The sequence below is a fragment of the Leptodactylus fuscus genome, chromosome 4, assembly GCF_031893055.1.
Source record: "Leptodactylus fuscus isolate aLepFus1 chromosome 4, aLepFus1.hap2, whole genome shotgun sequence".
NCBI lineage: Eukaryota > Metazoa > Chordata > Amphibia > Anura > Leptodactylidae > Leptodactylus > Leptodactylus fuscus.
The window spans coordinates 148,400,324-148,428,323 of record NC_134268.1 but is presented as its reverse complement, the minus strand read 5'-3'; the positions used below and the strand labels follow the sequence as shown (position 1 = coordinate 148,428,323).

General features: G+C 38.9%; 1 protein-coding gene across 1 annotated transcript; it reads right to left on the bottom strand.

Moving 5' to 3' along the window:
- Positions 1-53: 53 nt before the first annotated feature.
- Positions 54-27,598, bottom strand: TBX20 (T-box transcription factor 20). The gene is made up of 8 exons (XM_075271202.1): positions 27,454-27,598; positions 25,157-25,391; positions 16,435-16,599; positions 13,382-13,490; positions 12,418-12,576; positions 6,332-6,408; positions 831-943; positions 54-730 (listed from the first exon to the last, which is right to left on the bottom strand). The coding sequence occupies exons 1-8, from the start codon at positions 27,575-27,577 to the stop codon at positions 390-392; spliced, it is 1,323 nt and encodes a 440-aa protein (XP_075127303.1). The 5' UTR covers positions 27,578-27,598; the 3' UTR covers positions 54-389.
- Between the last annotated feature and the right edge of the window lie 402 nt (positions 27,599-28,000).

Genomic DNA, 28,000 nt, shown 5'->3' with positions numbered 1-28,000 from the left:
TTAAAAGCCTTTTCCAGCCACTCCATTTGAAATAGTCAAGCAGCAATGGACATGAAGCTAGGTAAATATCTAGTAAGAAATGACTGACAGTGGCTAAACAATTTCCAAACTGTATATTTTCTAGAGAGTGATACTTTAGGCTGTCACACGTCAGGGTAGTCACTGGTAAAATCTTCATTGGAAAAGGTTATAGTAGCTGAGATTTGCTTTGTGGTTTTCTCCATGGTTTAACAACATGCTTGACTGGAGTCCAGTTATATGAAGAGGTTCAGTGCTTTTTCATCCATGAATTCTGACCAGTTCATACAATAGCATGTGATATATGTGGCCCTGTTACCTCTCCATATTAATGTGTATATATTTTATGCTTCTAGATTGAATCAAATTAGTCATACAAATGGGGTCATCACAGCAGAGGAGTGTCGCAGTCCTTGGATGGCTGCATAAGGCCCCTGCTGAAAGTAATGATGATACCTGGGCATATGGAAGGAAGGGAAAGTTGGCCCACTTCCTTGCATGGTACTTGCAAGAGCTGTTGGTGTTAGAGGCATGCTCAATCGACTGTAAGGAGGCAGGGATCCTTGGATTGGGTGTGGGATTGAAGTGGCAAGAGATGCAGTGCTAGTGCCTAGTGCCGTCAATGCTTGCGGGTGCTGAAAACCGGTAAATCCTGATGTGGAGGATACCCAGGAAGTGAGAGACAAGTTGTCAGATGTGGTAAAAGCTGATCCTATAGAGCACAGAGACACATATTACAATGCATTAGAATTAAAAATACAAGACTTTGGCATATGCAAGCACAGAATGATTTCCTATGCATCACATCTTACCTCTGCTTGGTACTACTTGACCATCTTCAACCAAACCATCTTCATCTCCTCCATATGTCCTGATTGGAGATCTTGCATATGAATGTTTCTGTATAAGATTTTCTACACTTTCCCTGAATGATACAATTAACACTGTTCAGCTTATATACAGTACACAAGTAGTTTACAGTCTAATGTGAATTGTACTATTCATTCATATTAATGTCAAAAACATGTGTCCTTTTGTGTGGAAGGTCCATTGCAATCTACAAATAGAATGAGTGTGTCAAAATCTAGAGCAAACTACAGAGCACATGCAATACAGAAAATGATTTCTTTACCACTGTAAAAACAAGGAATGTTTGTAGGGTTAGGGCCCCTTCACACAGAGTTTACACTCCGCTCATTCAGACACGTATACACGAGCGATTCAAAACACATCCCATACACTTCAATGGGAGCGCGCGTAAAACCGGCTTTACACACGCTCACATTGAAGTGAATTGTCATTGTCATTGTATCATTGCACCTGTATCTTTAGATGTTCACATTTGTTAACAAGTTGGGAAATCTAGAAATGCTGTACAAGGTCACTTATTCTAATTGGAAGTACCAGAGATTGTCCAATCCCAGATAAGAGGTTCACAATGAGATATCCTTTTTCTGTTAGCTTAACTCATATCCACCTCCCTCTATGCAATTCATTGCCGTACTTAAAGGGGGTGTCCACTTTGAGACCAATATTACGAGACAAATGTTATTATTGGTATAATAAATAAAAAGCTACAATTTTCCAATATACTTTCTGTATCAATTCCTCATGGTTTTCTAGATCTCTGCTTGTTGTCATTCATTCTGGTAATGTGATATACCATCCATGGTCATGGACAGGTATACATCTTATTACCAGGCAGATGTAAGATTACTGTGCTGTGACTATAGTAAGTTGTGCACCTGTGTGCCCATCACATGACCATGGACTGATTTTATCCACTGGGATTATACAAGCAATAACATTTATCTCTTAATATTGGTCTGCAAGTGGACAACCCCTTTAAGTTAACCCCTATAGAAAATCCATGTCAGCAGCATATCACTTGAGAACAATAAGATGGGGCATTTGAGATCCAACTACCTGAGTCTTATCTTCCTACCATCTGGGGAGTGTCAGGAGGCTCCCATACACATTAGGATTTTTTGCTCCATTTTCCATATTCCTCTTGAAAGTTGAGAGTATGGATTAGCCAGCAGCAGGCTGAGGAATTATACTTGCTAGTTTAGAACATGTATTAAGTAATCAGGAGAAGGAGATAGAACAGATCAGAACGTCAGCAAGAGTACGTGTCATTTACTGACTAAATTTGAGGTATCGGTTATATCTTCTTGGTCAGATTGATGCTGGAAACTATTGGATGTTTAATTAAAACAGTGATAAAATTGTGCAGTAATTGTATACAATTTAGTAAATTGAATTTGGGCAAATGACTGCTATTTTTTTCTCCTGAGGCATCAGATAAACCCTATATATTCATAATATAATATTCAATTAGCACAAAACGCAGCAATTTCTGTCATCGTGTCATAAAAGAGTACTTTTTGCCTCAGATTTTCCCTAGAAGAGATCTCTCGGTGCTGGCTTCAGATTGGAATCAGTTACAAGAAGCAATCCAATTACTCTGAGGTTTAGTGCACTAACTGACTCCAGACTAATTCAATTTGCTTCTCTAAAGATCAATTGATCTGATTTGGATTTTTCCCTAAAGGCTGTTTAGGGGAAAGGCTGTGTTAAACATTGAAAATGAAACGTATAGGCCACTGCTTAGAAGAACTGTAGTGAAATATACACAAACCATTTATTCCTGCCTGCGTAATTGACATATTAGATGCGCTGTGATAGATTATACAGTAGAAGATAAGCAGCCTCCAGTATACCTGTCAGATGTTGTTTGCTTACACCCTAACATGACCCATTTCCGTTTTTCTATTTATACGCCATTATTCATTTGTAGTGACTTTGTCTAGAAATTGACACTACCGTTGCATAGACTGTATGTTCCTAAAGATGTCCATACACCTTGGATATTTCTCCCGATTCCCCCATACATGTACACACTCGGCTTGGTCAAGCATTTCTCAAGTGCTCAATGAAAAGGAATAAGATTCTGCCAAACATTTCTGGAGGCTCTTCGTTGTGGAAACGCAGCTTTTTTGTTGCAGATTTTGCTGCGTTTTTTGAGCCAAAGCCAAGAATGCTATAAAAGGAATGGGAAATATACACTCACCGGCCACTTTATTAGGTACACCATGCTAGTAACGGGTTGGACCCCCTTTTGCCTTCAGAACTGCCTCAATTCTTCGTGGCATAGATACAACAAGGTGCTGGAAGCATTCCTCAGAGATTTTGGTCCATATTGACATGATGGCATCACACAGTTGCCGCAGATTTGTTGGCTGCACATCCATGATGCGAATCTCCCGTTCCACCACATCCCAAAGATGCTCTATTGGATTGAGATCTGGTGACTGTGGAGGCCATTGGAGTACAGTGAACTCATTGTCATGTTCAAGAAACCAGTCTGAGATGATTCCAGCTTTATGACATGGCGCATTATCCTGCTGAAAGTAGCCATCAGATGTTGGGTACATTGTGGTCATAAAGGGATGGACATGGTCAGCAACAATACTCAGGTAGGCTTTGGCGTTGCAACAATGCTCAATTGGTACCAAGGGGCCCAAAGAGTGCCAAGAAAATATTCCCCACACCATGACACCACCACCACCAGCCTGAACCGTTGATACAAGGCAGGATGGATCCATGCTTTCATGTTGTTGACGCCAAATTCTGAACATACCATCCGAATGTCGCAGCAGAAATCGAGACTCATCAGACCAGGCAATGTTTTTCCAATCTTCAATTGTCCAATTTCGATGAGCTTATGCAAATTGTAGCCTCAGTTTCCTGTTCTTAGCTGAAAGGAGTGGCACCCGGTGTGGTCTTCTGCGCTGTAGCCCATCTGCCTCAAAGTTCGACGTACTGTGCGTTCAGAGATGCTCTTCTGGCTACCTTGGTTGTAATGGGTGGCTATTTGAGTCACTGTTGCCTTTCTATCAGCTCGAACCAGTCTGGCCATTCTCCTCTGACCTCTGGCATCAACAACGCATTTCCGCCCACAGAACTGCCACTCACTGGATGTTTTTTCTTTTTCGGACCATTCTCTGTAAACCCTAGAGATGGTTGTGCGTGAAAATCCCAGTAGATCAGCAGTTTCTGAAATACTCAGACCAGATCTTCTGGCACCAACAACCATGCCACATTCAAAGGCACTCAAATCACCTTTCTTCCCCATACTGATGCTCGGTTTGAACTGCAGGAGATTGTCTTGACCATGTCTACATGCCTAAATGCACTGAGTTGCCGCCATGTGATTGGCTGATTAGAAATTAAGTGTTAACGAGCAGTTGGACAGGTGTACCTAATAAAGTGGCCGGTGAGTGTATATGGAAAGTACTTATACTTTTCCCTTCTGCTCAATACACTGCTGGCTTTGGCTCAAAAATCAAAGGAAAATCTGCAACAGAAAAGGCTGTGTCTGGGGCCTCAGCCTAAGACTATTTGTAATTCTCAGTTGTTGGATGGAGCTGTCTCCCTTACATTGCATACAGAAAGCAGAGGAGAATCTGCTTTTTAACCCTCTATATATGCAGGGCATATATAGACAAGTACTGACTAATATCCATGTAAATAAAGCACTTGGGGTGAGATAGTCGTGGCTGCTAGTAAGTCAGTGTCTAATTTTTTTTTAAAGTGTGAATATGCAGGAGATTAGAGGCTTTGTATCAAAAAAAGAGGGCTCCAACTTCTGTAAAGATATTTTTACAAATAAGACTCATTTTACATTTGCATTATTTTCCCCATGCTTTTGTTCCATTAGAAGATCAGAAAGTGGTGGATAATGGAGGTCTATATCCATCCTATGACAAACAGTAGCAGTGCCTGATGGACCTCCTTGGCATATAATGGGTTCTTAGGGTTCCATCGTGGTGTCCATCATTTTGTCAGGACAAAAAACACAGCATGTTGTGCTAGTTTGTCCATAAAATACGACAGAACTTCCTACAAAAGCTTTGAACGCAGTTGATAATGTGAACAGATACTTAATCAGCAAAAAAAGTGAGAAAAGTTTGGTCTAGACATTTACTTAGAGTTACAGAAAGTTAGCAGGAAAATATCTTTGTACTGTTAGCCAGTGGATATGAAATACATTTTTTTTGAAAAGTCTTCAGTAGTTGATACCTTTATTAGTTAGCCATTAATAAAGGTATCAACTACTGAAGACTTTTCAAAAAAAAATTATTTCAGAAAGTTATCAGTGAGAACACTTGCAATATTCTGTAATTCTCAAGGTAAGAAGACCACTCATCTGCAGACACCTTTCCACGAAACACCCTTGCTAGGGGTGAAAACTATGGAAGTGCCATTAATATGACTTTTATGGCATATTTGATTAACATACCATGAAACAACTTAGTCACAAAACCATTTTAGGTGCAACAGGATTACAAAGAGCTGGAATATATCAGTGGGTATTTAAGAAGCTTGATCAAGGGAAATAACTGATAATAATAGTCATTGTCCTTGGTTTTCCAACTGTAGCTGCTATGACCTTTGTCTGATCTCAGCCATGTCTCTGTTTAGTTACTGACCTTTTGAAATAGGACGGATGAAAATTAATAAATTTAATAAATAAAGTATTGACCTTTGTTGTTAATTATGAATAAAGACAAGGAAGCCATCTCCAGTTGAGGGAAGATGCTCACACAAAGCTAATATCATCAATGGTTTTCGGTTATTCAGTTTTCATCAGAAGATCAGTGGAATACTGAGATAACCATAGACATGTTCTTAAATATTTGTAAAACTAATAAACTAGTGTTATTGTTGTAAATTACACAAATTTTCCACCTTTACCAATTCATTTTTTGTTAAAAGGGACTTTTGAAGAGGAGCTGGTGACGGGGTGTCCCACTGATATCACCTAGAAAGCAGCAATAAAGTGTTGTGGTGATGGTGGGGGGGAGGGGAGAAGACTACTCAGGTTTCAAATGTGAAATGTTTTTCCCCTTCAGCACTATCCCCGGAGAAATGAAGCATTAAACAGTGACCATTGAAATTTTATGCCTTCAATGTAATGCATATACATAGACTGGGTCCTTCAGTGGAAGATATGCTTTGAATAGCCACTTTTCTTCTGGTTTATAGTTGAATGGCCTGAATGGGGGATACACTCTCTAATAATGTACAATTCCTATCAAAAGTATTTATTTCTTTTTTTTTAAATGTAGATTGTGAGCCCAATATAGGGATCACAATGTAAATTTTTTTCCCCCTATCAGTATGTCTCTTTTTGGAGTAAGGGATTGTTGCCCCCCTATCAAAAGTATTTGTTAACATAAGAAACACAATAATGTTTTTATACGGTCTGTATTTGAATACCATATCTTATCATACAAGTTTCCATTACCTCTCAATGTCAGTGAGTCTGGATGAGTCCCGGAATCCTTTAGCGAATGGGTTGCTGTCGATTTTTAGTTTGGTTATCTAAAAAGACAAGGTCATATAATGTCTCCAAGTTTAGCACATCAGCACCCCTCTCAACAACTTTACAAACAATTAACCCTTATAATATAACAAACCCCTTGTATTATTTATATTTTTGTCACTTTTTAAAGACATTTTCCAATTTACTGAGAGCCCTAGACTGATGGAAAAAATTATAATTCTATATGCATCATAATAACTAGAGATGAGCGAACACTAAAATGTTCGAGGTTCGAAATTCGATTCGAACAGCCGCTCACTGTTCGAGTGTTCGAATGGGTTTCGAACCCCATTATAGTCTATGGGGAACATAAACTCGTTAAGGGGGAAACCCAAATTCGTGTCTGGAGGGTCACCAAGTCCACTATGACACCCCAGGAAATGATACCAACACCCTGGAATGACACTGGGACAGCAGGGGAAGCATGTCTGGGGGCATAAAAGTCACTTTATTTCATGGAAATCCCTGTCAGTTTGCGATTTTCGCAAGCTAACTTTTCCCCATAGAAATGCATTGGCCAGTGCTGATTGGCCAGAGTACGGAACTCGACCAATCAGCGCTGGCTCTGCTGGAGGAGGCGGAGTCTAAGATCGCTCCACACCAGTCTCCATTCAGGTCCGACCTTAGACTCCGCCTCCTCCAGCAGAGCCAGCGCTGATTGGCCGAATTCCGTACTCTGGCCAATCAGCGCTGGCCAATGCATTCTATTAGCCCGATGAAGTAGAGCTGAATGTGTGTGCTAAGCACACACATTCAGCACTGCTTCATCACGCCAATACAATGCATTAGCCAGTGCTGATTGGCCAGAGTACGGAATTCGGCCAATCAGCGCTGGCCAATGCATTCTATTAGCCCGATGAAGTAGAGCTGAATGTGTGTGCTAAGCACACACATTCAGCACTGCTTCATCGGGCTAATAGAATGCATTGGCCAGCGCTGATTGGCCGAATTCCGTACTCTGGCCAATCAGCACTGGCCAATGCATTCTATTAGCCCGATGAAGTAGAGCTGAATGTGTGTGCTAAGCACACACATTCAGCACTGCTTCATCACGCCAATACAATGCATTAGCCAGTGCTGATTGGCCAGAGTACGGAATTCGGCCAATCAGCGCTGGCTCTGCTGGAGGAGGCGGAGTCTAAGATCGCTCCACACCAGTCTCCATTCAGGTCCGACCTTAGACTCCGCCTCCTCCGGCAGAGCCAGCGCTGATTGGCCGAAGGCTGGCCAATGCATTCCTATGCGAATGCAGAGACTTAGTAGTGCTGAGTCAGTTTTGCTCAACTACACATCTGATGCACACTCGGCACTGCTACATCAGATGTAGCAATCTGATGTAGCAGAGCCGAGGGTGCACTAGAACCCCTGTGCAAACTCAGTTCACGCTAATAGAATGCATTGGCCAGTGCTGATTGGCCAATGCATTCTATTAGCCCGATGAAGTAGAGCTGAATGTGTGTGCTAAGCACACTCATTCAGCACTGCTTCATCACGCCAATACAATGCATTAGCCAGTGCTGATTGGCCAGAGTACGGAATTCGGCCAATCAGCGCTGGCCAATGCATTCTATTAGCCCGATGAAGTAGAGCTGAATGTGTGTGCTAAGCACACACATTCAGCACTGCTTCATCACGCCAATACAATGCATTAGCCAGTGCTGATTGGCCAGAGTACGGAATTCGGCCAATCAGCGCTGGCTCTGCTGGAGGAGGCGGAGTCTAAGGTCGGACCTGAATGGAGACTGGTGTGGAGCGATCTTAGACTCCGCCTCCTCCAGCAGAGCCAGCGCTGATTGGCCGAATTCCATACTCTGGCCAATCAGCGCTGGCCAATGCATTCTATTAGCCCGATGAAGTAGAGCTGAATGTGTGTGCTAAGCACACACATTCAGCACTGCTTCATCGGACTAATAGAATGCATTGGCCAGCGCTGATTGGCCGAATTCCGTACTCTGGCCAATCAGCACTGGCCAATGCATTCTATTAGCCCGATGAAGTAGAGCTGAATGTGTGTGCTAAGCACACACATTCAGCACTGCTTCATCACGCCAATACAATGCATTAGCCAGTGCTGATTGGCCAGAGTACGGAATTCGGCCAATCAGCGCTGGCTCTGCTGGAGGAGGCGGAGTCTAAGATCGCTCCACACCAGTCTCCATTCAGGTCCGACCTTAGACTCCGCCTCCTCCAGCAGAGCCAGCGCTGATTGGCCGAATTCCGTACTCTGGCCAATCAGCACTGGCTAATGCATTGTATTGGCGTGATGAAGCAGTGCTGAATGTGTGTGCTTAGCACACACATTCAGCTCTACTTCATCGGGCTAATAGAATGCATTGGCCAATCAGCGCTGGCCAATGCATTCTATTAGCGTGAACTGAGTTTGCACAGGGGTTCTAGTGCACCCTCGGCTCTGCTACATCAGATTGCTACATCTGATGTAGCAGTGCCGAGTGTGCATCAGATGTGTAGTTGAGCAAAACTGACTCAGCACTGCTAAGTCTCTGCATTCGCATAGGAATGCATTGGCCAGCCTTCGGCCAATCAGCGCTGGCTCTGCCGGAGGAGGCGGAGTCTAAGGTCGGACCTGAATGGAGACTGGTGTGGAGCGATCTTAGACTCCGCCTCCTCCAGCAGAGCCAGCGCTGATTGGTCGAGTTCCGTACTCTGGCCACTCAGCACTGGCTAATGCATTGTATTGGCGTGATGAAGCAGTGCTGAATGAGTGTGCTTAGCACACACATTCAGCTCTACTTCATCGGGCTAATAGAATGCATTGGCCAGCGCTGATTGGCCGAATTCCGTACTCTGGCCAATCAGCACTGGCTAATGCATTGTATTGGCGTGATGAAGCAGTGCTGAATGAGTGTGCTTAGCACACACATTCAGCTCTACTTCATCAGGCTAATAGAATACATTGGCCAATCAGCGCTGGCCAATGCATTCTATTAGCTTGATGAAGCAGAGTGTGCACAAGGGTTCAAGCGCACCCTCGGCTCTGATGTAGCAGAGCTGAGGGTGCACAAGGGTTCAAGTGCACCCTCGGCTCTCCTACATCAGAGCCGAGGGTGCGCTTGAACCCTTGTGCAGCCTCGGCTCTGCTACATCAGAGCCGAGGGTGCGCTTGAACCCTTGTGCAGCCTCGGCTCTGCTACATCAGAGCCGAGGGTGCGCTTGAACCCTTGTGCACACTCTGCTTCATCAAGCTAATAGAATGCATTGGCCAGCGCTGATTGGCCAGAGTACGGAATTCGGCCAATCAGCGCTGGCCAATGCATCCCTATGGGAAAAAGTTTATCTCACAAAAATCACAATTACACACCCGATAGAGCCGCAAAAAGTTATTTTTAATAACATTCCCCCCTAAATAAAGGTTATCCCTAGCTATCCCTGCCTGTACAGCTATCCCTGTCTCTTAGTCACAAAGTTCACATTCTCATATGACCCGGATTTGAAATCCACTATTCGTCTAAAATGGAGGTCACCTGATTTCGGCAGCCAATGACTTTTTCCAATTTTTTTCAATGCCCCTGGTGTCGTAGTTCCTGTCCCACCTCCCCTGCGCTGTTATTGGTGCAAAAAAGGCGCCAGGGAAGGTGGGAGGGGAATCGAATTTTGGCGCACTTTACCACGCGGTGTTCAATTCGATTCGAACATGGCAAACACCCTGATATCCGATTGAACATGTGTTCGATAGAACACTGTTCGCTCATCTCTAATAATAACATTTTTACCAAAGTGTAGCTGAATAACTTTTAGTGTCAGCACCCAAAATGCTAATTGCTTTGGCTAATTGCATTTTGGGTGCTGAAACTAGTAGAAACAATTGGTTCAAAACAGTAGGAGCAAGAGAAAAATTCTCAGCTATGCCAGAATCAGTGGAGCAGCAACATGTGTATGACTAAAGAGAGTATCCATGTCATGCACTATAAGCAGGGCCACTTTTACCATAGGTACAACAGTGTAGCCGCACCGGGCCCTATAGTTTCGGGGTGAGAATTCATTTTATTCTTTTAAATGTAACATTGGTGGTTGAAGGGAAAGGGGAAATTAAGTTATGGGGAGGTATTGGGGGGCCCACTGTCAAAACGTTTGCACAGGGCCCCCCCCCCCCAATACATTAAACATTGACTATAGTACATAGTAATTTTGCCAGGATTGTTTCTTTTATATTTTGTCTAACATTTCTCTTCTTTCAGGCTTATGTCATAAACAACATGGATAAGCTCAAATCCAATGGTTCTTTTTGGAAATGTTATTTTGTTAGATTTTGTTTAGTATGTTGGACCTGTCAGGCAATAAATACAAATATCTATCAAAAGCCATCTTTAAGCATGTCTGTTGACCTGTACTTCAACTCTGTCAAAGTGGTTTGACTGTTTAGATTGAAACCTGACCTTTAAATCCTAAATTATGAGATAGTTTGTTGAAAGTGTAATGTGTTTATCCTTTATCCAATAAAGTAAAACTAAATTGAATCAAATCCTTAGCAACAGCAGTGAAAAGGGCAGAAAATGTAGTTATTCTAATGATTTATGAATAATGGTGTATTTGATCTGGGGGAATGCGTAGGCCTAGCTTACAACACTCATGCATTGATCATTTACTTTGACATGACTTCATTATAAGGAAATATGTATTGGGTCAATACTTAGAAATTCGCTGTCTATATGTCAGAACACTCCTTAATCCAAAACACCTTTATCACATATATAACATGCTTTACAGGAAAATACAGTAACTCCTATTCCTTTCTTCTTCTTGGTGACAGTCAAGCTCCCAAGATAAGATTGCTTGTGGAACCCATATTAGGCTGGGTTCACACAATGTATTTTGGCATGTAATGTGGCACGTTGACGCCGCGGGAGCTTTTGCGGGCCGTATACGCTCCCATTGATTTCAATGGGAGCGTGGATCGTATACGCGGTGCTATTTTGCGGCGGCCACAAAATAGCGCCGCGTATACGGTCCCGGCTCCCATTGAAATCAATGGGAGCGTATACAGCCCGCAAAAGCTCCCGCTGCGTCTACGTGCCAAATTACAACCCAAAATACATCGTGTGAACCCAGCCTAAAGGTGTCTGTACACATAAGAGCAATTGGCTAAACTCATGATATTTGGCAGGAGAGAGCAACAGTCTTACATGCATGAGGTGTACCAACTCTCAGTTTCAACATGCCCACAGTTTTGCTCTCAATGGAGAAAAGTTACTGCCAAAGGTGTCTGAAACATCTTATCCCCCTCTGCATGACGGAAATATACAGTATGCCTGGTTAGAGGTACCAGTCTTGCAAGTCTGTTGAAGAGTTGGGTAGAATAGCTGTTGGCTAAAATCTGCTTGCAGCAATATTAAAGCTATACGACCAGTTAGCCATACACATTTATACATATTTATCTGAATATATATATATAAAATTTTGGCAGTTCCGGCTAAATTTGGAGAATCTGATTCTGTGTTGATCGTACACATAAGATTAACATCACATGTTACTAATAAAAGACTGAATCTCCCAATGACCTGCAGATAAATAGTTCACGTGTGCCCAACTTAAGTCATTATGAGCGCCAACAAATATCTGCCTTCAGACTTAAGCAGTTTGTCTCAAGTGAACTATGCAGTAACCTGGCATTCATTAAGGGTCTGGCTTTTTGATCTCAGCATTCAGGCAATATAACTGGTAGTAGATGTGGATAGCTGCACATTAGAGTGTGTCCTCTACAGATAGTCACTTGCTAAGAGGAAATCACCAATGTTTTCTAATCCTACATATCCCCTTCACACGGGCGTATCACATTGAAAGCAATAGGTAAAAAAGCCTCCCATTGATTTCAATGGGGAGCCCGCATATGCACCCATAGAAATCAATGGGATCTGTTTTAACGCCGCTCACTCTGAACGAGTTTACGTTCAGAATGAGCGGAGCATTTACTCCATGTGAAGACTCCGTGAAGTGTTAAGTTTTCTTGTGCTTTAATAAGGTGTTTCTTTAGTATAGGAGCATGGACTTACTAGTTGGTTTTGATAGGCTGTAACAGCAGTGAAGACGGTTTCTTGAAAGATAAATGTTCTGAATTCTTCTGATTTCAGGTTCAGCAGAGATGCCGTGTGGTCCTTTTTCTTTATAATGTGCACCCTTGGCTGGTATTTGTGCATGGAGTTCAGGATGATCTATATTAAAACAATATGAGATTTTTTTCTATGACAAAAAGCTGAATCTCGTCCATTCCATAGCATGTCTCTATATTAGTCTACTGCAAATATAATTCTTAATCATGGAAAAATATAATTTATTCTATTGCTATATGTAAAAACAGTATAAAAAGATAACAGAACAAGGATCACTCTCTCTGTGCCTGAATGGAGAGTTGTTTTGTTACTATCTCCTAGTCTTGTGGACCTGGGGCTTTCATGTATCACATCTATAGCCATAGTTAATCGCTGTAACTCTGTGACTATATGACTGTGTGTGGATGTTTTTGCAGCAATAGTTTAAATCTCCTTCAGTATTTTTGATTGTTCCAGTTGTTGCCATTGACTGAATATACATCAAAATGCATCTCAATATGTTGGACATCTTGCTCTTTGCTGTACTTTAAAATGATACAAAGAGATTGCATTCAGTATCCATAATACTGGAACACTGTAAATCACTTCTTTATGTAAATTAAAAAAAAATTCTTAATCAGGAATCAAATTCCACTTGGGGAAATAGTTGCAAATGTTTATGCTAAAAAATCCTAGACACGTGGTGAAGGCTTGACACAGAGTTATCTTGGCAGATTGTTAAGCTGTCCATGCGTCTTCCTCTCATCATATCACACATATGAATGCCACTATCCTCACCATTTTTGTTTATCTGTCATAGCACTTGTGCCTGGATGAGTAATGCAATCTTCTGTGATGGTGCTGATGTTATTTTGGTGCCTGCACTGTATGTGACCTTGGTTTAGTGCTCAGAAATATACACACTTACATGGCCATGTTGGTCTAGTTCATTGTTTGTGAGCTTGACTTTCTCAAAAGAAACCATTTGCTTTAACAATTGTTCCCCAGTGAATGGAGAATCTGGATGGATATATAACCTGGAAGCATAGAGGTTTATCAGATATGCAGAAGATGTATCAAAATAAACACAAAACCAGATTTAGATTCTGATTCTGCACATTAACATATATATGCACTGTATACAAATTATATAGATATAAACCTTCACACCTTTTGTTTAATATATACAGAAGAGTATATAAAGTATAGGCCAACAACTCTTATAAATTACACCAAAAACCTAATTTATCTTTTGCATCTAACTTGTCAGTTTTTAGTTGAAAAAGGGGGAATTTTTTTTGCGCGTGTACAGTACATACCTAAACTGTATTAAAAAAATATTTCAAATATTTTTTTTGAAACAATATTTGTAAATATCTAAGGCAGGACGTGGTGCAAGGCTCTCAACTTCCTTTCTTTCATGACATTTTAGCCATAACTGTATATGACAGTCCGTTTTACTGAAGTTGTTATACCAAAATGTATCATGAAGATAACAATAAAGAGTATGTCTATAGGTCAAAATGGCGATATGAATATACAAGCAGCAAAAACTGTTAGCCGAAAAACCTTCACAAGTTTCACTGACTTCCAGTTATGAACGTATCTTTTTCTTATGGATCCTGGACAAAAATCCATTATTTTATGGACTCCCCATGACCTTATGGATGGCTGGTAACCCTGGCATGGCCTAGCATAATATCATTTGGTCACATCAGATGTTCTGTAGATGGCATGTTATGATCACTATAACAATCTACATTGATCTTATCTGATCTCTATCTTTTGTGACCAAGTAGAATTAGGATTCCATTGTCAAATAGTTGTTAGATATGACTTATAACTCCACCAAACTATGGCCATACAGTACATTCTTTCCTCTCTGTATAGAATAATATAGTTAAAGAGAGTCTGCCACCATTCCCAGCATATTAAATTGTCTGACAACACAGTGCACATTGCAGTGATAAACATGCAGAGGGCACCTTCAACTCGCACAGCACCACTCATGCCACTTGGACATGAGATTTTGCCAAGTAGGATCAACTCCCACTGCACAGGGTGGCAGTGACAAATACAGGAAAGAGGAGGGGTCCGAGTAGAAGAGTTGTAATCCAGGAGGTGAAGGCCCACCCTGTTTACACAGAGTACCTCTTGGCATATTGTTTCAAAGTTATTTTTCTCCAATTTCACAAAAGTCGCATACATAACAAAAGTATGTTTATCATTGTAATATAGTGGTATGTTATTATGCTAGAGTCAGCTCACACAGAGTTTTTTGGCAGCGGATTTTGACACGGAATCCGCCTCAAAATCCGCTACTGAAACCAGCCTCCATTGACTTCAATGTGAGCCGCTTGCTTTTTTTTCCCCGCTAGCTAGTATTGAAGAAAAGAAGCGAGATGACCCTTCTTGCCACGGATTCCGTGGCTGAATCAGCCGCAGCGTCCAAGGTGCAAGGCTCTCTCCAGATTAGGCCTATTCATTTTGGCCTAATCAGGAGCGGAATGCCGCAACGGGATGCCGGTGCACTGCTCCGGCATCCCGTCATGGCTAGCCGGATGTAATGTTCACACACGGAATGCAAATTCTGCCGTGTGAACATACCCTAAGGAAGGTGGTTGACGCCTTCTAAGGACTAGGTGGCTCATAAACAATACAACACAACTAATAGATTAAACTTAGTCCTTTAAGCAAGCAGCTATTAGGGACACATTGAGATTATCCATTGACACAGCAAAATATTGCACCAAACAAGATTCTAATAATAACATAACCTGAGACTAGATGGAATGAAAGACCTTTCTGTAATATTTGTACAAAAAACAAAACAAATGGAAATGTATTTCTATATTTTTGTGAAAATTGATTTTTTCATCTCATTGTAATATTTTTTCATTAATTTCACTCATAGATTCATTCACTAGTTTTGCAGACTACTAATGTATGAAAACATACACTAACTGCACATGAAATGTCTTGAAGATATTCTTATTGTAATGCAATTTAAGTGGTTTATAGACACGTAATGCTTTTCCAAATTTTATTGCTCAATGTTTCTGTTTTCCTAACATTATCCTGATTTGTATATTCTGTATCATCTTTATATGTCTTGTACCTGGATTGTTTCTGAATTAAGGTCAGGCTAACATCCAGATTGCTGCTTTATAATGTCTGTGGAGTCAGTATTGTAAAGACAGCCATGTAAATCATGGGTAAAACTTGGAAGCAAGGAAACCACGTATGTTAATACAGATGTTTTATTTACAAAGCCTCCTTGTCATATACAGAAGGTATAAACAGAGTATAAACTGTCCTGTTGTATTATCCATCATGTAGAAAACCATTTATTATTACATTATATCATTCTAAATGTTACAAACAAATGCTGTTGGCTCAATGTCATATTGTAATACCAATCCTGGAACATTTTCTTTAGGATATACAATCGCGCAGTGGATTTCACTAAGACTAGTTTACCAAACTAGAATACCAAACGCAATTGCAAGTGTTGTGCAGTAAAAGAATCACAGACCCCATAGACTATAATGGGGTCCGTGTGCTTGCCGCGCGCTATCAGCATGAATCATGCAGACAGGAAAGTAGATTGTGAACTACTTTACTGTCCACATGATTCCTGTGGAGATCTGGCGGCAAGCACACAGACGCCATTATAGTCTATGAGGATGAGTGTGCTTTTACTGTACAGTGCTTGCAATTGCATTTGGTATTCCATTTGGGGGGTCCCCATGTGGACTCCCCCGGACAGAATACCAATGCAGATGTGAACAAGGAGTAAGACCCCAAGTTACAGAAAAGCTTTTTTTTTTTTTTTTTTTTTTTGGGGGGGGGGGGGGGGGTTGTAAATTGTGCTACAGTTTTTTGAGCCAAATACAGGAGTGGAACATGGGACCTCAGTCTAAAGCATATTGTCACATTGCTGATATTTATTTTCCTAGTTACTATTAAATCATTCCTTACCGAGCAGGTAGAGGAGGATCTGCTTTTCCTGCCACCAGCCAAGATGATCTGTGGTAGGCATATCTGTATCTCTTATTGTCAACAGGCACTATATCCATTAGGACAATGTATTTGGCATCTGGATCAACCCCAGAAAATGAAACTCTGATTGTAGGGAACATCCTCCTAGAAAGTGTAATAAAAATAATAAGGATAATATTGTTAAGTTGTGACTAATATTAGTAATAATAATGAGAGTAATAACAACAATAATAATAATAATAATAATAAAAATAATATTTATTTTAAAGCATATACAATATACAGATCTCTATAGCAAAAATAGCTCCATTGTTCATGTCAGTGTCATGAATAGAATGTACCTTATATAACAATATGTGATATATTATTAGTAGTGGCAGCAATAAGAATTAGTGAACCTCTGCTATAAACAAATATTAATTTATGAGTACACATTGCTAATATTTAGGAATACATTAAAATGTATTTTTTTCCTTATACATCCTCTAGATAATGTGAGACTGATCTTCAGTTATCTTAAATATTTGGTTCCTAACCACAGCACATCCAGGTTTATATAATATTTTTAGAATATTTTTTAACATAAATGTTCACAACTAATATTACTAGTATATGGTTGTAAATAACAATCTATTAAATACATTTCTAAATGGAATACAATTCCTAGTTCTAGTTCGCAAGGACATGAACACTTCCGCCCTCTACTGTTCAAACCAGTTACATGTTAACAGACTATTAGGAGATTTTGCTGACATTGTCAGTTCGCCACAACATCAAAATAAAGTGGATCAAATCTTTCCATGTAACCAGCCATTTCACCATACAGCAAATGGAAGGAGACTTTTTGATAGACGCAGCTATTTGGCTTATCAAAGGGCTACAAGGCTTCTGTCTGTACTGCCGTATTGTAGACGTAAATGAAAGAGCCCATTCTATGTCTTGTGGCTATACCAAGAGGTATAGAAACCTACAAGAAACTCCCATAAAATATAGGGGCCACATATGAATCTTTCGCAGAAAAATGGTGTATAAATATATAGCTCATCCATTATTGCACTATTTTATTATCAATTACAGGCAATCTCTTCTTTAGTTGTGTAATTCTAATAGGCATCATCTTTCTATGTAAGAAATATGTATCAGTAATGCTTTATTCAGCTTTTGTCATTTTTAACGGAATTGGCAATTTGTGCTTATTAGTATGATAATTTATATGGTAATATCAATGCGTTATTATTATTATTATCATCATCATCCATAGAATGTCAGGGCTTTATTATTGACTTTTGTAACTAGTTTTAGTAATTAGCTATATCTGACTGCCAATGAACTTATTGAACTTCTATGTTAAAGGATAGGGTATAGCTATAGATGGTAGCATGCCATGGAGCTGCCACATTAGATGTCCTCCTACAATATAGGAAGACAATGGTATTATAAATGGCACATGGTAGGTACGGAGGAGAGGATTATACGTTGCATGATTATGATGAATTAACAATCTTTGTTTTGATATCGTCATCTGTTTTATGTGCTGGGCCCACATAGCATAAACTCAGCAGTATCTTACAGTCACTGGAAAGTGGATGGGATTCTAGTGAATCTATTATATTCTATGAAAAGTGCTGCGGGAAAAACTGTGATGCCTTCCACTGCGTTTTTTCCCCACAGTGCTTTTATTCTGTGGCCCACTACATGGGGCCTTAGTCTAAGGGGGCAGTCACACGGAGTAACGCGGCGCTGATTCTGGCACGATAACTCACACAAGAATCAGCGCTGATAAAAAAGACTCCCATTGACTTCAATGGGTTCCGTTTAGCACGCGTAACACATTGAAATTAATGGAAGTCTTTTTATCAGTGCTGATTCTTACGCGTGTTATTTTGCCAGAATCAGCGCCGCGTTACTCCATGTGAATGCCCCTGTAGAGTAATTCTCCTGTAGACAAATAATGGTCCGTTATTCTGCGAAAAACAAACAATTTAAGTGTCAAAGATGCTAATATTTAATTTACTGTATAGCGACTTCTTAACCCCGCTCACTAGTTTTTAAGTGTCAGGATTGTCCATAAGTGACCAACACAGTTCCTGCTATTCTGATTTGTTTTGCACAGTGATTGATGCTTGAGCCCAAGGCCCTATTCACACAATAGTGAAAAACGGCCATTTGATAAACAGATTTTTTTATGGTCGCCACATGGCTAATTTAAAAACAGTGAGAATGTGAGATTATATTCACTTGTTCGTTTTTTTGTTTTTGTTTTTTTTCACTGGGTTGGGTCGAAAAAGAAATAAATAAAATTGATCTATTTTTTTATATGGTCCATTAAAACAGATTCAAAATGGACAACAACTGCCCGTGAAGAATAGAAAAATGTGATGGAACAGATGCACATCGGTTTTTGCATGGATGTTATATACACCATAGACCACACTGTTGTGAATTAAGGCATTAAGCTGGTGGATCCCAACATGTCTTTATGGGGAAATTGGGCAAGATAGGTGTTGGCTAAATGAGCATTTGCCCAACAGCTATCTTATGAGTATGGATATCCTTAGTAAGTTAAAGTGAATACGCACTCTATTGTATGTCAGGACACAGAATGAGTTAGATCCAATGATCACAGCATCTTTCTCAAGTGAGACTCTGATCAGTGAAAGAAAGACAAAGCAAGGGGTCCTTGATCTAGAGCCAACAATTTTTTCTTCTATGTATAACTCAGAATTAATTATAGTAGATGGCAACCAGATTTAGCATATTATTTCTTCAGATATCATTGACAGCAGTCATCCACAAGCATCTCTATATATGATATGCTCATCTATGCGGAATCACAGCTTGAAGCTTAGGGTTATGTGTCAAGTCTGGCCTCTTGTTCTTACAGTTATTTGCATAAACAAATGAGAGTGTTATAATTGCACATCACCTAAATAACACATTTTATATATGATGTTTTGAAGCATTTTAACCACTTTAGGTTATTGCAAGGGACTATGAATACATTTATGAATACGTTTCTTTAAGACATATCAATAAGTCTTTGATCAGTGAGAAATAGTTAAAAATTATGCATTTATGGTACTGATGTAAAGAAAGCAGTACACATCTAATGTAGTGGCAGCCAGCATTGGGTTAAATACGACAAATAAATTATTATCTTTCTCATCTCAATGCATTAACCACGTTGTTAGCATAAAATATACTTTGAGCCATTTCACCATGTCCCTGAATTATCTAATCTGAAATGTTCTATTGTGTTGCTCAGGAGTTTGACACCTACGGACTTCCATCAAACTGCTCACAGTCAAGCACCATAAGTGTATGTATGTAGACTAGTGGTAATAAGCTGTTCCAGGCAAAAAAAGGTTTATGTTTCTTTAGTTTATGCATGGGTCTGAAAATACCATTCCTACAAATGTCTTCAATAGTCTTCAACAGATCTGCCATTTCTGACTATATCCCAAATATACCATGCAGGCTCCTATATATATATATATATATATATATATATATATATATATATATATATATATATATATATATATACAGTCCTATGAAAAAGTTTGGGCACCCCTATTAATCTTAATCATTTTTAGTTCTAAATATTTTGGTGTTTGCAACAGCCATTTCAGTTTGATATATCTAATAACTGATGGACACAGTAATATTTCAGGATTGAAATGAGGTTTATTGTACTAACAGAAAATGCGCAATATGCATTAAACCAAAATTTGACCGGTGCAAAAATATGGGCACCTCAACAGAAAAGTGACATTAATATTTAGTACATCCTCCTTTTGCAAAGATAACAGCCTCTAGTCGCTTCCTGTAGCTTTTAATCAGTTCCTGGATCCTGGATGAAGGTATTTTGGACCATTTCTTTCTACAAAACAATTCAAGTTCAGTTAAGTTTGATGGTCGCCGAACATGGACAGCCCGCTCTCAAATGATCTGAAAACAAAGATTGTTCAACATAGTTGTTCAGGGGAAGGATACAAAACGTTGTCTCAGAGATTTAACCTGTCAGTTTCCACTGTGAGGAACATAGTAAGGAAATGGAAGACCACAGGGACAGTTCTTGTTAAGCCCAGAAGTGGCAGGCCAAGAAAAATATCAGAAAGGCAGAGAAGAAGAATGGTGAGAACAGTCAAGGACAATCCACATACCACCTCCAAAGAGCTGCAGCATCATCTTGCTGCAGATGGTGTCACTGTGCATCGGTCAACTATACAGCGCACTTTGCACAAATAGAAGCTGTATGGGAGAGTGATGAGAAAGAAGCCGTTTCTGCACGTACGCCACAAATAGAGTTGCCTGAGGTATGAAAAAGCACATTTGGACAAGGCAGCTTCATTTTGGAAACAAAAATTGAGTTGTTTGGTTATAAAAAAAGGCGTTATGCATGGCGTCCAAAAAGAAACAGCATTCCAAGAAAAACACATGCTACCCACTGTAAAATTTGGTGGAGGTTCCATCATGCTTTGGGGCTGTGTGGCCAATGCCGGCATCGGGAATCTTGTTAAAGTTGAGGGTCGCATGGATTCCACTCAGTATCAGCAGATTCTTGAGAATAATGTTCAAGAATCAGTGACGAAGTTGAAGTTACGCCGGGGATGGATATTTCAGCAAGACAATGATCCAAAACACCGCTCCAAATCCTCAGGCATTCATGCAGAGGAACAATTACAATGTTCTGGAATGGCCATCCCAGTCCCCAGACCTGAATATCATTGAACATCTGTGGGATGATTTGAAGCGGGCTGTCCATGCTCGGTGACCATCAAACTTAACTGAACTTGAATTGTTTGTCCAAAATACCTTTATCCAGGATCCAGGAACTGATTAAAAGCTACAGGAAGCGACTAGAGGCTGTTATCTTTGCAAAAGGAGGATGTACTAAGTATTAATGTCACTTTTCTGTTGAGGTGCCCATACTTTTGCACCGGTCAAATTTTGGTTTAATGCATATTGCACATTTTCTGTTAGTACAATAAACCTCATTTCAATCCTGAAATATTACTGTGTCCATCAGTTATTAGATATATCAAACTGAAATGGCTGTTGCAAATACCAAAATATTTAGAACTAAAAATGATTAAGATTAATAGGGGTGCCCAAACTTTTTCATAGGACTGTATATATATATATATATATATATATATATATATATATACACACAACTTGATCAGGGATCTAGTTATCAAGGACCCTAGACAGAAGATAGAAGTGGTTTATTACTGCACTTCTGTCTCTTTTGTAACTACATACTGTACATAGCGCTCAATGGTATTAATTTAGCTTTGCTTTGGCACCAGTATCTTGGTATGTTTTTTTCTATTTTGTTACTTTTTTATTGGTTGCACCTAATTTATTATTAAGTGCATAATTCACCAAAATGAGTTGCCGTCAATACTCATGTTTTCAATGGTGACTTGTAATATGGGCCTTGTATAAACGGTGACTTGTAACATGGGCATGGTATAATCAATGACATGCAATATGGGGCCTGGTATAAATGGTCACTAGTAATATGGTCATGGTATAATCAGTGACATGCAATATGGGGCCTGGTATAAATGGTCACTAGTAATATGGGCATGGTATAAATGGTGACTTGTAATAAGGGCCTGGTATAAATGGTGACTTGTAACATGGGCATGGTATAATCAGTGACATGCAATATGGGGCATGGTATAAATGGTGACTCGTAACATGGGCATGGTATAATCAGTGACATGCAATATGGGGCATGGTATAAATGGTGACTTGTAATATGGGCCTGGTATAAATGGTCACTAGTAATATGGACATGGTATAAATGGTCACTAGTAATATGAGCCTGGTATAAATGGTCACTAGTAATATGGGCATGGTATAAATGGTGACTTGTAATATAGGCCTGGTATAAATGGTGACTTGTAATATGGGCATGGTATAAATGGTGACTTGTAATATGGGCCTGGTATAAATGGTGATTTGTAATATGGGCCTGGTATGAATGGTGATTTGTAATATGGTCATGGTATAAATGGTGACTTGTAATATGGACATGGTATAAATGGTGACTTGTAATATAGGCCTGGTATAAATGGTGACTTGTAATATGGGGCCTGGTATAAATGGTCACTAGTAATATGGGCATGGTATAAATGGTGACTTGTAATATAGGCCTGGTATAAATGGTGACTTGTAATATGGGCATGGTATAAATGGTGACTTGTAATATGGGCCTGGTATAAATGGTGATTTGTAATATGGGCCTGGTATAAATGGTGATTTGTAATATGGGCCTGGTATAAATGGTCACTAGTAATATGGACATGGTATAAATGGTCACTAGTAATATGAGCCTGGTATAAATGGTCACTAGTAATATGGGCATGGTATAAATGGTGACTTGTAATATAGGCCTGGTATAAATGGTGACTTGTAATATGGGCATGGTATAAATGGTGACTTGTAATATGGGCCTGGTATAAATGGTGATTTGTAATATGGGCCTGGTATAAATGGTCACTAGTAATATGGACATGGTATAAATGGTCACTAGTAATATGAGCCTGGTATAAATGGTCACTAGTAATATGGGCATGGTATAAATGGTGACTTGTAATATAGGCCTGGTATAAATGGTGACTTGTAATATGGGCATGGTATAAATGGTGACTTGTAATATGGGCCTGGTATAAATGGTGATTTGTAATATGGGCCTGGTATGAATGGTGATTTGTAATATGGTCATGGTATAAATGGTGACTTGTAATATGGACATGGTATAAATGGTGACTTGTAATATAGGCCTGGTATAAATGGTGACTTGTAATATGGGGCCTGGTATAAATGGTCACTAGTAATATGGGCATGGTATAAATGGTGACTTGTAATATAGGCCTGGTATAAATGGTGACTTGTAATATGGGCATGGTATAAATGGTGACTTGTAATATGGGCCTGGTATAAATGGTGATTTGTAATATGGGCCTGGTATAAATGGTGATTTGTAATACGGGCCTGGTATAAATGGTGATTTGTAATATGGTCATGGTATAAATGGTGACTTGTAATATGGACATGGTATAAATGGTGACTTGTAATATGGGGCCTGGTATAAATGGTGACTTGTAATAAGGGCCTGGTATAAATGGTGACTTGTAATATAGTCATGGTTTAAACGGTGACTTGGTACATGGCTAATTCATTGTTAGTTGTGCTAACAAACTCCACATTCCTGAAACCTGAATTGCATCAAACTTATTTATTTAAAATTTATCAAAAATAAGTCAGAAAAGTGGCTTCAAACACTGTTCTCGTGATAAATCAGCACCAATGAACATTGCCGTACCTGATCACATGATTGTCAGGTGTAAATGTGAAGCAAAAGAACAGGAAACCATTTAATTCCTTTTTAGCAAGCTAAATTAGCTAAATTAAGGAGAAATAGAAATGAAAAAAAAAATCCTTATAAAAATAAATCTTGTAATTAAAGTGCCATGAAAAATTATGTGTAGATAAGAGAAAAAAAGCGCAAAACTTTGCAACACAAATTATTAAGGGGTTAATGTATTAGTAGCCATTTTCTTAGTGTATGGCCTTGACACTGATATATCATTATTTTACCCCTTCAATGTGGAGTTACTATGAGATTTTCATTCCATTTAGTATTGGCTGTTATATAATGAACACAATTACTTGTGCTTCATTTTACATTGTTGCCACATTTATAAAGAGATATTTTCTGGTTCTTAAAGGTACAGTCTGTTTATGGGAATTATGTACAACTGAATGCATCTTTCATCTCACTAGGAGGTAGGGATTAGTTAATAGAAATGGCCAGCCTGTGTTTCCTGGAAGATTTCCTTGTAGTTTTCTTTCTAGGCTGTAACATGGATCCTGAACATCATGTCAGCTGTACAAATTATGTGTTATGTACAGGCTGTCATTTTTATTGCTGGATTTTTCTTGTTTATGCTCTAGGCCTCAAAGATAATACACATATGTTGTGGAGTGACCATTAAATGCATTCCAATGCTTTTCAATACTTATTGCAACATGGCACAATGTGTGGCGCGAAGTAAAAAAAAACCTTGGCTGCATATTACTACATTATTCATTATTTGTGTTACTAGAACTATAATAATTAGTATAGGCATAATTACCTAAATTAGGTTAAAGCCCCACACTGCGGAATAGCTGCGTTTTGTAAAACACTCACATTTTTGATATTTGTAGAATATTGATTATACCTACTTTAAAGTTACGTATAGGTATAATAGAAGCAGAAATCTGCAGAGGAAAATTTTGCAGATTTTCTGTGAAAAACCCTGCGGGAAAAATCGCAACACGTTTCTACCGCATAGCTTTTTTTTTGCAACAATAAACTGCATGGGGCCTTAGCCTAAAACACAAAAGAGGAAAAAATCTTTCCATTACACCTTTTCTCTGTGTAGATTTCACTACTGGGTTTGGCTTACAAATACACATGTAAAATACATACCATAGGTAAGGCTATAGCTTATGGAAAAGCTGCATTTTTGCTGTAGTGTTTTTTTTTTAGCTAAGAGTGATATCAGTAGGAATGAGAAATATAAAATGAGTTTATATTTATACTCTCTTTTTACTTTGACCCATTTGTTTTTGGAAACATGTCTTTTCTATGTTTTATTTCTTTTTTTTCTGCTTTCATACCATAAATAAATCTCACCTTCCAGACTTGGTAATAATCATTTCTGTCCCTAGGTCATGAAATTTGTCCCAGAGTTCCTTGGTCTCCAAGCTGCAGGAAATCTTGGCCATTTCTTCACTGGGGATGATGGGAGTAGTAGGGATCAGAGGCTCAGTACACAGAGTAACAGGACTGCTGCTAAAGTCCCCATGAGGGTCCACACTGGATATGTCATTCACAGGCTGCCCACACGATGACTTCTCCACAAATTGTTCTAACACAAAGGAAAGAAAATATAGAAATGACTGAATTAACCAAGACACCAAGAAACAGTCCTGGGAAGTCTCTCTCTTATTTAAAAGCAATTGAACGTCCTGGACTGGAGATGAGAAAGATACAAGTGTGCATTAGTGTCTATTCCTGTCATGTCATTGAGGAACATCATGTATAAAATGAATATAGAAAAGTAATACTACTACATATTGTTAGAGCAGGACAAACAGCATTCACTGAGACCCAGGAAAAGATTTATAGTAAAAGATATAGTAGGAGCAATGACAGCACATAAATGGTCAATAATATAGAAACAAGTAGTATAAATATTAATAAGATAATTATTAGTGTGTCATATACATACACATATATATACATACACACTAGAAATAAACAGCACTCTTCATAGTAAAAGATAAAGTAGGAACAATGACATGAATGGTAACTAATATAGAAACAAATAGTATAAATATGAATAAGGTAGTTATTATTGTGCCATATATATATATATATATATATATATATATATATATATATATATATGAGAAATAAACAGCACTCTTCATATTAATAGAGGATGAATGGCAAAAAAAGTCAATCCAATAACAGGAAAATGGCAGCACTTCGAAAATTCATAGAAGAGGAACAATGATCAGGAGCTTCAGTCCTCTCAATGAACAGTCACTAAAGAGGAAGAATCACGATTTCTATGAATTTTGAAGTGCTGCAATTTTTTCCTTGAGAAATTTAATATATATATATATATATATATATATATATATATATATATATATATATATATATAATCATAAGTTTTTCCATTGGTACACATAGGAGACTATAGTGCTGATCCGATAAAAAGTACAAAATATAGGGTACATAGTTACATAGGAGTTTTTTTTCTTTTCTGTATTTTATAAGGTAATAACTGTATATAAACATATATATATATATATATATATACTATATATATATATATATATATATATATATATATATATACACACACACACGCACACACACATTTTGAAATATATTTGGATTAACTTAAAACTGAACATACTGAAAATATGTTACATTTGTAAGAATTCTTTAACTGTTTAGTCATGGATAAATTTTCATAAAGTGGCTTTAACTTAGGTTTTCTATCTGTTATTAGCACAAACGTCAGTGTAATATGGTATATATGTATTGTACATTATATGAAAATATACAAACATATTGCGAAAAATAGAATGATAGAAAGTGAGATCAGTAATGCGATGAAGGAGATCAGAAGCTGTACTAATATTGTACTAGTATTGTAGGTATATACTAACCCGCAGAATATTCCAAGTGATACATGTGTATTATACAGATCTAATAGGGAGGTGCTGGCTCTTCCTATAGTGATATAACTCTGCTGGTTTCCAGCCTCACGTACAAGTTGCTCTTCTAGCTTTCTATGTGATTTTTTCTGCCCTGTATAGAGTTCTGTATGGGGTGATCTCTCCATATACTCGGCTACACTCACACTCTCCGCTTGTATGAGCGGGCACATAGACACAAGCTGTCCGGCCGCCGAGACTGACTCCCGGATTATACAGCACAAGTCACCAGCATGGTAGAAGTTTATTTCTAAACAACAGAATTGAAAAATTCCTGTTTGAGACATTTACTTGGCAACACACATCAAGTTTTCAATCACTTGTAGTTGCTAATTATATATATATATCTGCATATAGTAATATTGTAACAAGAGTTAACATAGCATTGTAATGTATATTTAGGAATGTATATAATTATTAATCATATGTAATTATTGTCTTCAAATGGATGTAGTTAGTTGCAGTGATAATCTAAGAGTATATATATATATATATATATATATATATATATATATATATATATATATACATATATAGAAACTTTTTAGATGGCCATACTTAATAACTAGATAGAAAAGTTTTCACATGCTCACACAACTGTATCACAAGCCTTCCTAGCCCCATGTACATGTATAATCATATGTATTGCTGTTCTTCTCTTCCTATATTCTATATATTGTTTGTTCCTGTACTCACCCAGCGGTTTAATAGTGCTCTCAGTGTCCTTGTCCTTGACTGTCCCGCTAGACATGATGGCCGCAATGGAGAAGGCATTAGCCCTGGAGGAGAGCTGAGGCTTGGGAGAAGCTGTGTATTCCATGTTGAGCTGTGTCTCCACCGGGTGCAGGTCTATAGAGGTTCAGTACACGGGATCCCCAGGGCTCAGGGATACAGTAGTAGATACTAGGAGCTGCACATCATTATGGAGTCTCCTCCAGGGGCTGCTGCTGCTCTCCTTGGGATGTTGGCACTAAATGTAAGAGTGTTGTTGGCATGAGGTCAGGAGGAGCCGGGGTGGGTCTAGAGCATTGGCTGCTGGATGTAGTAGTGTGTGGACTCTCTGCCTCCCCTTCCTTAATTTGATGGCCACACAGATCCTATCTTTCCTCTGTCCAATTGGAGCCCTTGAGCGTCATATGTGCTGGCTGCAGCTGATAAATGCCTGGGAGGTGGTGGTGGGCACAAGGGGTGAAGCTTGTCATTATTAGGACCCTGATCCCTTACTAGCCACTCTCATTTCCTT

Excerpts from the sequence above, each read along its gene's own strand:
- TBX20 (XM_075271202.1), bottom strand. The coding sequence starts at position 27,577 with ATGGAATACACAGCTTCTCCCAAGCCTCAGCTCTCCTCCAGGGCTAAT. Across the intron at positions 6,409-12,417 it reads CAGCCTATCAAAACCAACTA|ATAACCAAACTAAAAATCGA; the intron begins GTAAGTCCATGC and ends TTGTCTTTTTAG. Across the intron at positions 944-6,331 it reads AGACTCACTGACATTGAGAG|GGAAAGTGTAGAAAATCTTA; the intron begins GTAATGGAAACT and ends TGTATCATTCAG.